Below are 12971 nucleotides of genomic sequence, written 5' to 3' on the forward strand. Positions count from 1 at the left end.
TGAAAATACGAAAAATGAAAAATACACATATTATTTCATCAATATTTCTCAATATTCCATTTAGATTATGTACAGAGAATTGTTTGTCTCGTTTCGATGTCTCGTCAATACAACAAATCCTTTGTACGGCATTAATATATAAATGGTTACCGAGAAGGAGTACAGAGAAAAAAGATAAATAACACAGAAATATGAATAAACTATGATTAGGAAAATACCTATGAATTGTCCACTGCAAATATTATACAAATATTGACTTTTTAGCTGGTGAATATGATGTGATATGTACTGGAAAAAAACAATATTGACTGAGACGAAAGCCAAGGTCAATGATTTTTTTTCAGTACATATCACATCATATTTACTATCTAGAAAGTACAAATCTGTTTTATTGTATAATCTATATAAGATATCAATTCTCCCATAAATCGGTTTTAATCGGTGCCCAACGTTTGTTGTTGTTGTTGTTTTTTTAGTGTCTGTGTTTTTTTTCAGAATAATAGAAACAAACTTGGCTTGACGTCACGTCATAGCACTCATCTTTTGTGGGCTTTCCATAAAATCTATTTTAGAAGAAGAATAAACTGTTGTGAATATACTTTTATATTGACCTGTTATTTTTTACAAAAACTTGCTTGTAAGCGTATCAGGGAATGGCATTCAAAGCTTTTTATAGATTATATAGAAGTAAAATGCCCCTTTATCGTTGTATTTTTGTGGAGAGTGCACTTTTTATCATCGTTCATTACTTCAACAAAACTAATGCGAGGAAAGACATTATACATGTTATAACACTAATAAGTGAAATGTTTCTTTTGCCGGATCCGTTACATAAATCCGTGGAGCAAAAACAGGTTTCTTTGCCTTCTACCTTGTTACAATTGTCGTCAAGTGAGACACCAGATGGCAAACCAATACAATGCCTCTGTACATCTGTTGAAAAATGTACATCTGTTGAAAAAAAGAATAAAATTTAATTAATTTTTTGTTAAGGTTAACCCTTACAATGTATAAACCGGAAATGATAAATCTTTTGTTATCAGTATAAGAACCATATCACGCAGCCATCCGTGTAGTCTAATAAGGTTCTATTTATAGCTCAATTATTGTAAATCCTTTAAAGGGACTTCACTCAAGTCCAAACGCTTAAAAACATAAAATCTGAAATTCTTACATAGACGAACTTGGACACTACCAAGAGGATGATAGGGAAAGATAATTTACAAAATTTGATAGACTGAGAAATAAATTGAAAATCGCATTTGTGCTGTTATTGATATCCCGATTGGATTTAGTGCATAAAATGGTAGACTTATCACGAAATCTATTTATGACGAATAACTTCAGTGGAGTCCCTTCGACTGCTCCGAAGTAAAAGCAGAGCAAATACGAGTACATTTCATAAATTCAACATGATGAGTTACAAATATTTATTTCCTTGCCGTAACGAATTTCAATACCATTGACAATACTAAAGCTGTGGCTACTTTTATTTACTATGACGTAGTGAAAGGGGAAGTAACTCCAGTCTAGTTCGTGTGTGCCTAAAAAAAAGATTGGAGCACAACACTTAATTCCGTATTTCGGTACATACCGGACAAGACGCTTGAATAATTAAATGCTAAAATATCGCCTTTTCACCTTACGGAATGAACTTTAAAAGGTCTAATTCATCTTTTCACATCGATTTATGTTTGGTAATGAATGAAAAATGTCATACCAGCGAAAAAAAGATATGTGTCTATTTTGATCTCAAAATATTAGGTGTTATAGACTGGTCATATGTGTCCGGTAGGACATATAGGTCTTGGACAAAGGTCTATCGTTTTAGAAACGAATCAGTATGTTAATATGGCTATTCCTTTTTGGAAAAGTGTCTTTAAATGTAAGAAACGGGTCTGTCTTGTTACAAATCGATCTTAAGGCTACTACTTAAAACGGGGTTTAACCAGTACAACCGTACCCTTCCAGTTACAAACAGTTAATCAATATTAAAAACAGGTTATTACAAAGATTTCTTTGACATTGGGGTTGGAAGGAGGGGATTCCCCTGTTGGAGAAACATGTCCTCCTATTGACATTTCATGTACGGAGTGAAATTCCCCAAGGTACATGTATGACTAGTCGGACTGTGGGTGAGCCACGTTTTAAGCTATATAAGAGCAACAACATATTACAAAATAACATATTTCATAAATACAACATATGGCACCGTCTTACAATTATGTTGTCAACGTAGCATTTTGTTGCCGACATTACACACTGGTATATAACAATGACGGTATATTTGAAAACAAGACTGTTAAGAGAAAAAGTTATTTTACAATAATCAATCTTATTCTAAAGTTTTCTGTTTTGCTGTACGCATGTTCAGTACCCTCTAGGGGTTTAACACTATTGGAAGGTAGAGAGGGAGGGAGAACGGATGGTTGGATGCCCACGTATCCAGGGTTTATTACTGTTTGAAGGGAGGGAGGGAGGACGGATGGATGGGTGTATACTTACCAGCGACGGTTTGGACATAATAAGGATTGACGGATGGATTGATCAATGAATCTTTTCTTTTCCTTTCCTTCAGACAACTTCCGTTACAGGATATTTGTACAGCTTGGCTTTCGTCAAACGGATCCCCACACCCATCTCCATTGCAGGTGTAACACGTAACGGCCAGTACATATGTAACTGTATTACAAAAAAAAAATATATATATATATATAAGTATATATAAAAAGAATAATTATTTGCCTAAATTTGATCTAAATCGTGCAAACCTATTATATCACCTACACAAAGTTTTCGCATTTTGTTACACAATTAAGCATGTTTGTAACGTCGATATTAACTATGACGTTTATACTGACGTGTAAAGGCATGGTTGTAACAAATTTATGAAATAATTCTCAACCATTATCAAAGAAATTAATTCTTAAATACCCATGTTTTATAGAAAAAATTGTTTGAATTATATAGCCTTGTGCAAAAGTGTGTTTAATATAAAACCCTTGCCCGGTGTCTCTGGTTATATAACCTTACATACGTTTTTACTACGTCATATTTCCCAGGCAAATGTCTTTATTACCATTTTATTACTGACGATATTATAGAATTTATATCATGCGTTTTATTTGGGTATCAAAAGCTATGTCAAGCATATTGTTGTATAAACTATTGTTTGTACCAAGGGAATTTAAAAAAAATAAGGAAAATTATGCGTTATAAACTTAAATACTTATTATTATCTAAATTTCAAATTATAGATAAAGCTCTAGTCGGTTTATATGTATGAACACAATTAAGGTCCTCAAATGTCGAGTGAATATAAGGTCATTAACTTCAAACCACTTGTCCCCGATCGCTATGGATTCGAGCTCCATCAGGCCCATAGTCTCTTTCGTGTGACTTAACTATTCAGGTCTGCTCGTGTCGAAAATTGTGCATAAAAGGACACCCGGTGTATGACCCCAAGGGTAAAAACTACCACGAAGAGTCGCCAATATACATTCTTTATATAAAATACTGGCTGGAGAACCCGTGCATTTTTTTCTTTGGCACGGCGGAATATATTCGGGTTGATATATCGTCAATATTGTTTTAAATATTAAATGGATTTTTCACAAATTAAATGACAAAATCAGGAAAAGAAAGTATATAAGTTCTCTTTAGTTCTTATCCCCTTTCAATTATAGGTAAAAATTAAATACATATAAATGTAATAAGTGATGAAATATTAAAATAAATGTGCACTTAAATGAATAAATCGCATTTATAAAACCAACGAATCAAGTATTTTGCGGCTAATGACAACTTTGTATACTGCCTCTCGAAGTTTTCATCATTTTTTTCCAAAACGATTTAGTTAAACAGTCCATTCTTACGGAACCACGGCGGTTCTACTCAGGTGCCTGTTTGTGCCCGAAATAATGCACGGAAGAGCACATGTAAAGCTGAAACGTCGCCATATGACAAAACAAACAAAATAATATATATGCATACTCGCTAAAATATTCCTAAAATTGAAATTCTATATTTTTTTTCTTACCGGTTGCAGCTATAACCAAAAGCCTGAAATACCAAAGAGATACGTGATGCATTTTTTTTTGTATTATGAACACCGTGAAAGTTAAGTTACAACTGAGTACGAAAACAATGTTTTCTGTTTAAACTACTTTGATTGGCCCACTTCATGCACTTATCCACCCTCTTCACAAGCGGATTTGTCTACAGTGGGCACATTTCCAATATTTTTATTTTTTTTTTAAAAATTGATAAAAACAGTAGAAATGTATCATTTGGATATTGTTATAAAAGAAGTATTTGAAACAAAAATGTTGATATACTATTAAGTGAATTAGAATGAACATTTCTATATGATGAATTATAATGTTTTTTTCTATTGCGACATCGAGTGATGTTTTGTTTGTTTGTTTGTTTCATTTACGCCTTTTCCCTACAGTATTTCAGTCATATAGGCGGGTAGTTTCCTAACCATCGTTCCTGGAGAGTTACACCAGTACAATACTACCTTCCTCCGCGCTAAACTACCAAAGCATCTCCCAGGGGTCGAACCCACGTCAGAGAGGTGACTGGATTAGAAGTCATCGACTCTAACCCCTCGACCACGGAAACGTTTGTCCTAAAAAATGTCGAGGCCGTAAGACAAGGAATAATATCATACTCCTTATAACCCAGTGACTAACGAGTTTCATACTATCACAATTTCATAACGATTTTTTTTTTGTAACACAAATCAGTAAAATGTTTATATGTCCAGTGATTTTCCTCTCTTGTGCCCTTTTACTTTTGTGTAAAATGTAAACGATAGAAAATATTAACCAATATCTGCTAATTAATCTATGTTTTTTTGTTACTGGTGATGATGATGATGCTGCTGATGATAATGCTGATGATAATGAAGAAGAAAATGATGATGATGATGAAGAAGAAGAAGCAGAAGACTAAGAAGATGATGATGATTATGATGATGATGAAAAATAAGATGAAGGATAAGGATGATAAGGTGATAAGGTGATCCTTAGGTGATAAGGATGATGAGATATTGTTATTGTTTTTTTATCGTTTTTCTGATGATCATCATCAGAAAAATCACCATCATATTCATCATTATTTAAAAAATCACCAGGTCCTTCATCATCAGAACATCATCACCCCCATAATCATCATCAAAAAATTATCATCACCCTCACCTTTAATGGAAAGTCATCTGCATCAGTATAATTGAAATCAATACAATCGGCGCATGTATCATCATCATGATCATCAACGCATGTATCATGATGATGATGATGATTATGATGATGATGATGATGCTGAATGATGATTATGATGATGATGATGAAAAAACTCATGAAAATACTCATTAAAATACTCATGAAAATACTGAAGAAAGTGACGATAATTATAAATTTTTGATGATAATGATGAAAGATGAATATTTTTTTAATTAATGAAGATTTGATGACGGTGATAGATTTGATAGTAATAATAAATATAGTTACGATGATGATGATTGTGATGATGATGATTATGATGATCTAAACGATTTTGATGCTGATGGATGTCAGGATAATGATAATTTTGATCATTGATGATGATGATTATGATGATGGAAGAGGTGATAATTTTGATGATGATTATTGAGGTAATAATGATTTGATGATGATGACGACGATGACGACGACGACGATGATAAAGATGATGATGATGATGGAAATGATATTGATACATGCGCCGATTGTATTGATTTCAATTATACTGATGCAGATGACTTTTCATTAAAGGTGAGGGTGATGATAATTTTTTGATGATGATTATGGGGGTGATGATGTTCTTATGATGAAGGACCTGGTGATGTTTTAAATAATGATGAATATGATGGTGATTTTTCTGATGATGATGTTGATGATTATGTTGATGAAAGTGATGATTGTCATGACTTTGCTGATGAGCTCTATGCAACTTGACAACTCTCCTTTGGCTGATAAGAACAGAAAAAACACAAAAATGACATCAATTATAGGCCTACATTAAATCTTTTTTAAAATTTTTAAATCTTTTTAACGTGTCATGTACGGCTAACATACACAGTATTTTTTTTTTACAATTACATACACTTTTAAACGGAAAAGCAATTGTGCCAGGTGTATGTTTTTTATTAACTCGAAATTTCGACTTACTTACGCGAAATTTTGACTTACTTACTCGAAATTTCGACTTACTTACTCGAAATTTCGACTTATCAACTCGAAATTTCGACTTACATTGCACGACTTTCATTGGTTGCCGATGAAAGCAAGGATTGAATTCAAGATACTTTCTTTCGTGTGTAGCTGTTGCACATTGACAGAGTACCTATGTATTTAACAGAACAATTTAATAGGGCCAAATTGTCCACACATACTGAACATATTCTTCGCTTTTTTGTGGAAGGGGGGGTGTAAAATCACACTTTCCACATTTCCGTGTTAAGCGGATGTTTCTTTTTCTAAAGCACACATACAACCATCATGTGGAGATACAAATCCCCAAAACCCATCCTATTGTTAACTGTGCAATATTCATGTGTTTAAAAAGATTTAAATGGCATGTATACGCCATTTAGTCTATCACGTTTCTATATACTAATAATGTTTATGTAACATTATTCATTATTTACTAAGACTTTGATTCATAGTGTGTTGATAAAAGTTGATAAAAGTGGAACTGGTTGTTATATACATGCTGGGAATAATATAAAAGCATCCGATTTTACAAGAAATATAGTCAGCCAAACAAATTTGACAAAGGCCACAGCACGCCCTATTTTGGCCACTCCGCGATACTTTCCTCAGATGTCCCACACGTGAAGTATATGATCGTTTTATTCGCAGGGATGAGAAGAATATGATTAGTGAGGAGATATGTTCGAACAGGTTGGATACAATACAACGTCTGAAGAACGATAGAACGCACAAATTAAAGGAAGCCTTGTGTTTTTTAGGTCGGGCGTGTACATGCCATTACTAAAAATAGAGAAAAACAGAACCCCTGAAGAACGCCCAACACGACAAAATTGTAAAATGTTGCAGGCTCGGTTTGATTGAGCATGTTCATGGACGGTACTGGAAAGTGCAAGTTACCGTGCACGCCCCCAAGCACCGGCTTAAGCAGAATTCAACATTTAAACATGAAATAGTAAAATTTTGAATTTAGAAACATCTACAGATGTGCTCATACGGCAGTTATCATGGAACCTCCAATGTGACACATCCGTGCCATTCCATGAAAAGCGGCGTGTGGTCCCCAAGTAATAAAAAGCGTGTGCCCTTAACGAGAAAACAATGGGCGGAACTAATTAAAATGGAATTTTGAAAGGGGATCAGAGGTTATGAAGCCTGCATATCACAGATAAGACGTCAAAAAACACATTTAAAAAGCAGGCAACATATCCTAAGGGTGATTCAACATTATTCAAGTAGGAATATTGGAACCACCCAACTAGAAAATGCCGAAAAGTTGAAACTAAAAATACCACAAGCACAACAATTATGTCGTGCTGAACGATCATCAAGGATCAAAAATATAACATCATTGATTAAATGTACGGGGAGACTTTTTACAGCCGCCACACGGCTCAAATAACAAGGATGTGACAATGAAATAGAGAAAAACAGAATCCCTGAAGAACGCCCAACACGACAAAATTGTAAAATGTTGCAGGCTCGGTTTGATTGAGCCTGTTCATGGACGGTACTGGAAAGTGCAAGTTACCGTCCACGCCCCCTAGCACCGGCTTAAGCAGAATTCAACATTTAAACATGAAATAGTAAAATTTTGAATTTAGAAACATCCACAGATGTGTTCATACGGCAGTTATCATGGAACCTCCAATGTGACACATCCGTGCCATTCCATGAAAAGCGGCGTATGGTCCCCAAGTAATAAAAAGCGTGTGCCCTAAACGAGAAAACAATGGGCGGAACTAATTAAAATGGAATTTTGAAAGTTGATCAGAGGTTATGAAGCCTGCATATCACAGATTAGACGTCAAAAGACAAATTTAAAAAGCAGGCAACATATCCTAAGGGTGATTCAACATTATTCAAGTAGGAATATTGGAACCACCCAACTAGAAAATGCCGAAAAGTTGAAACTAAAAATACCACAAGCACAACAATTATGTCGTGCTGAACGATCATCAAGGATCGAAAATATAACATCATTGATTAAATGTACGGGGAGACCTTTTACAGCCGCCACACGGTACAACTAACACGGATGTGACAATGAAATAGAGAAAAACAGAATCAGTTTAAGTTTAACTTTAATAGTTTGTCCAGGCACCCGTTTCTCCATCTCACTTGTTCAACCACACACCCTGCTATATCTTATATTATCTAAACTCTTGGTAACTCATAACTTTGGCCATTCTAGAAATGTTAATCAGTCGAAATATCGAGTTACTAACTCGAAATTTCGACTTACTATGCGAAATTTTGAATAAGTAACTCGAAATTTCGAGTTAATAAAAAAACATACACCTGGCACTAATGCTCTTCCGGGCACTAATGCTCTTCCGTACTTTTATGATAAAATATCCTTCTGTATATTTAATATTCTCTTCAATTGTTTCTATTGTTCCAGTATATTTCGCTCTTACTATAAAATTACCGTGTACTTGAAACGAGAATAAGAATGCGGTTTTAACATTAGATGATCTGAGGAGACACAAGTATATACAAGTTGTTGAATATAAATAATATAATTTATCATAACCATTTTTTTCCCTGTAGCATCTGACTTTATATGACTGTTTAAAAAGCCACAATTTAATGACCTTGTTGTATGGTTGACTGTTGGCCAAAATAAAAAATATGTCTGGTTCCGACCGACCGACACTATTTTTTAACGCCGACCCTAAACTTTGTTTTTTTTATTTTGGGTACGAAAATTCTTGGGTACGAAAATTACAAATGTGAAAAATTTGTTTTACGATGCCTGTTGAAATAGCCGATGAATGACAATCTTAAAATAATCAAAAAATATTAAATCTTATATGATCAAAATCATCAACAAGTAGAATTGTGAATGTTTCTGCAGGAAACAGACACATTTTCAATTGTCACATATTTTCGCGATGCCGGCACAGTGTTGGGATAGTGTAAAAAAAAAGTAATTCCAGAAAAAAAAAATATTTTATATATAATATATTATAAATACAGTATATATTTTTTTTAGAATTACTTTTTTACACTATCCCAACACTGTGCTGGGTCCCTGTGAGGGTGGGGGTGTAAGAAAACAGCATCATGGTCTGATGATGTATGTTTTTGAAATTATATTTCAAATCTTTTCAATCACTTTTAAGGTACAGTGTTTTCCATTTGGGGCATATTACCATTTTCCTGAATAAGCTAAAATCTGACTCCCCAACCCCTTACTCTGCTATACATCATATTTGTCAACTGCATATAAGTGCAGCAAAGGTGGCTTAACATATTCAATGTGATCTGGAACTCCTATACTTTTTTGTGCTTGGGAGTCCCAAGACTCCTTCTTTGTGAGAACCCTGCAACTGTTGGCACCAGTTGCACATATATATATATATCTATAGACTTGCGCCCCCTGAAGACCATTTGAATATGTTTAATATTAAAATTATATATAGCTGTGTTATTTTGGTCCCCGGAATAGTGCATGTCAGATGCTCTAAGCTTATAATACAGCATTATTATTAACTTGTTACAGAGGTGACCCTTGATCTTTTAATTGTCAGACCTGTCAGATGCAGGTTAGCATATAGTACAGCGGGTGATTCAAAGGGAAAGGGTACATAATAAGCAGAATAGAAAGCAAATTAGTATGAATACAGGTCACCTACATGGTTAAATGACTACATACAAGAAATAAACAACACAATATCACATGCTGATAGTTTATTACAAAATGGTGTTTGCATTGATTGATTACAATCTTTGTTTAAGTATGTTAAGCAAGCAACACATCTATATACTGATAAGACATTCTCCCAACCAAAAAAAAATCCTACCCTCCTAATTTTTTGGACCAATGTTTCCTGAACCAGACATATTTTTTTTGGCCTTGTGCAGTTGGATCAGGAAAATGTAAAATATATATTAAAGATTTATAAGTGCCCGGTAATAGATCTAACTTTGTATCATTTATCATATATCAGATAGAAAATCGTACCTTGACTTTCTTTTGAGGTCATATCATATTATAAGAGCATAAAGTGGCCTTCAGCTTTTATTTTCTGTTGGAATAAAACAATTCTGTATTGTTTCAAAATAAATATTTAAGTAACTTTATCTTGGAAAAGGGCATCATATCACCGAAAGCCTGCTTTGAGAGCTTTTATTACGCGACAGTGATGTTCATTTCTAAAAAAAGAAGAGCGTCCGCTTTACTTAATTAAATATAGAGAGCGGACCAGTAGATTAGAGATTTCGAGGGGGTTCCTTATCGTTTATATATTTTATCGTCGGCAGATTTCATATTCCTCCTTAATTCTTTTTTTATTTGACAACTATTTGGAACAAATAATCTAAAAATAACATATTGAACCTTAAGAAAAGCCGAAGGCCGCTTTAACAACGTACAAGGAGTCGGTATCATTTATTGTTCCTGTTGTGTTAAACAATGTATAAGTAAGAAACTAAATGAAAATTATTCATCAAGTGTTTATGGTTTCTGTTTAAGCTTTTAAATAGTAGGGATGCTAATAAAAATAATAAACGAGAGGCCAAGGGCAAGGGACAACTTATAATATACATGTAGCTGTTTACTAACATTTAATTTTCTCTTATTTATCTAAATAATATGTAGATTTTCTGAAGTTTCATCCTATCAAAGTTACAGTGTGGTTCAATAGTTGACAGTTCAACCTGGAAACTGATTTTATAAATGCTATAAACTCCTATCAACAAGCCTACGTTTGGCCTAAATCGTCAGTAGAAAGTCTCTATGCTGAAGCAGGAGAGCTATCCCATTATCAACCAGAACAGAATATTTGTTGTTACCATGCATCTGAATGTTTAATCAAACTAGGACAAAGCTGTATTAAAACAAACTTCATGATATCAACACGGTCTTGTTTAACCCTTCTACTTTGCAAAACCATGACTGACTATATTTTCTGTATGATGAACGGCCCTAAAATTTTGCCAAAATCCTCACAGTGATTTGATTTGCTTCGCTTAAATCACTGCTTTTCACAAGCTTCACGTGGTCATTGAAAACGTCATATGACATCAAAATAGAGGCTACTAAAACTACCCCACAGGAAACTGTTATAGTCATGATATTTCGTTTTTTTAATGAAAAACTGACTTTTTACTTCCCTTTACCGCGAGGTAAAATGATGGCAGACCTTAAATATTCCTTGATCTTGGGATGATCTGTAGGCTGACCTCATACTTTCTATAACCTTGGGATAAACTGACGACTGTATACTTTTCTTGGTCTAAGAATAGAATGACAGCTAACCATATATATTTTACTTGACCGAAAGATAAAATGATGACTGACCTTGGGATAAAAGGACGGCAGACTTTATATCTTCCTGGACCTTGGGATAAAATAAGGGGAGACCTTTATTATACTGGACCTTGGGATAAAATAAGCGGATACCTTTATCTTCCTGGACCTTGGGATAAAATAAGTGGAGACCTTTATCTTCCTGGACCTTGGGCTAAAATCAGGGGAAACCTTTATAATGGTATGAAAATAAATATTTCATGAATGGCGGTAGCCACGTGTGAGAGATGATAATTTTCATACCACAAGATGAAAATAAATCCTGTATACTAGTATTTATAGACAGAAAACTAGAATGTTCTGTTAAGTATATATACATTTTTCTCTTTTTGACATTTCAGCTCAAATGTTGTGTATTGGCTGAATTTATAAGAAAGAAGTCCAACAAGATACCAATGAAAATACGGAAAATATTTTCACTGCATGAAATATATTTTTTTTACAGTGAAAATTAAAAACTAAAAATACACATTTTATTTCATCAATATTTTTCAATATTTCATTTAGAAGTGTATAACAGATAGTATTTATTCACATATAAATTATGTACAGAGATTTTTTTGTCTCGTTTTGATGTCTCGTCAATACAACAAATCTTTTGCATGGCATAAATACATAAATGGTTACAGAGAAGGAGTATAGAGAAAAAAAGATAAATAACAAAGAAATATAAATAAACTATGATTAGGTAAAAACGAATTGTCCATTGCAAATATTATACAAATGTGAACTTTTTAGGTGGTGAATATTATACAAATATTGACTTTTTAGCTGGTGAATATGATGTGATATGTACTGGAACAAAATAATATTGACTGAGACGAAAGCCAAGGTCTATGATTTTTTTCGGTACATATCACATCATATTAACCAGCTAAAAAGTACAAATCTGTTTTATTATATAATTCATAAATCGTTTCTACATGGGATATGAAATCTCCCATAAATCGGTGTTTTTTCAGCTTGTCAATTTATTCCATAATTTGGCCCTGTATTTAAATGCGATTCTTGCATAGCAGACTGGCGTTTCCGTTAGTTTTACCCATGCCGGAAATTTCATCTGGCATGGGGGGTTCCAGATGAGTCGCGTGCTGTACAATGGCACGCTTAGGATGACGTCATTTTACCGTTATGAATGAAGTTGCAATTTCATACGCTGTTGTAAGAAAGTAGTAACGGTTGTCATGATATAAATTTCTATTGAAAATAAAGATAAAGAATTTAAAATATAATGGAATATGGTAGAATATGCAAGAAAAATATCTGACATATGTTTGCGGTTCGGATCGGAACATCCGTCCCTCGGTTACCCGCCCATGGGCGGTAACTCGGCAAGCCTCGTTACCGCCCAATGGGCGGGTCACCTCGGGACGGATATTCCGATCCGAACCGAAACATATGACAGATATTATTATTCT

At 33.9% G+C, this 12971-nt stretch overlaps 1 protein-coding gene across 1 annotated transcript; it reads right to left on the minus strand.

Moving 5' to 3' along the window:
• Positions 1 to 333: 333 nt before the first annotated feature.
• On the minus strand, positions 334 to 4146 carry LOC132743804 (uncharacterized). Its single transcript, XM_060732369.1, has 3 exons — positions 4040 to 4146; positions 2506 to 2682; positions 334 to 951 (listed from the first exon to the last, which is right to left on the minus strand). Exons 1-3 carry the CDS (start codon positions 4089 to 4091, stop codon positions 746 to 748), a joined length of 435 nt encoding a protein of 144 aa, XP_060588352.1. The 5' UTR covers positions 4092 to 4146; the 3' UTR covers positions 334 to 745.
• Positions 4147 to 12971: the final 8825 nt, after the last annotated feature.

Source organism: Ruditapes philippinarum, unplaced genomic scaffold (genome assembly GCF_026571515.1).
Source record: "Ruditapes philippinarum isolate M1 unplaced genomic scaffold, ASM2657151v2 ctg1852_1_1_1_1, whole genome shotgun sequence".
NCBI lineage: Eukaryota > Metazoa > Mollusca > Bivalvia > Venerida > Veneridae > Ruditapes > Ruditapes philippinarum.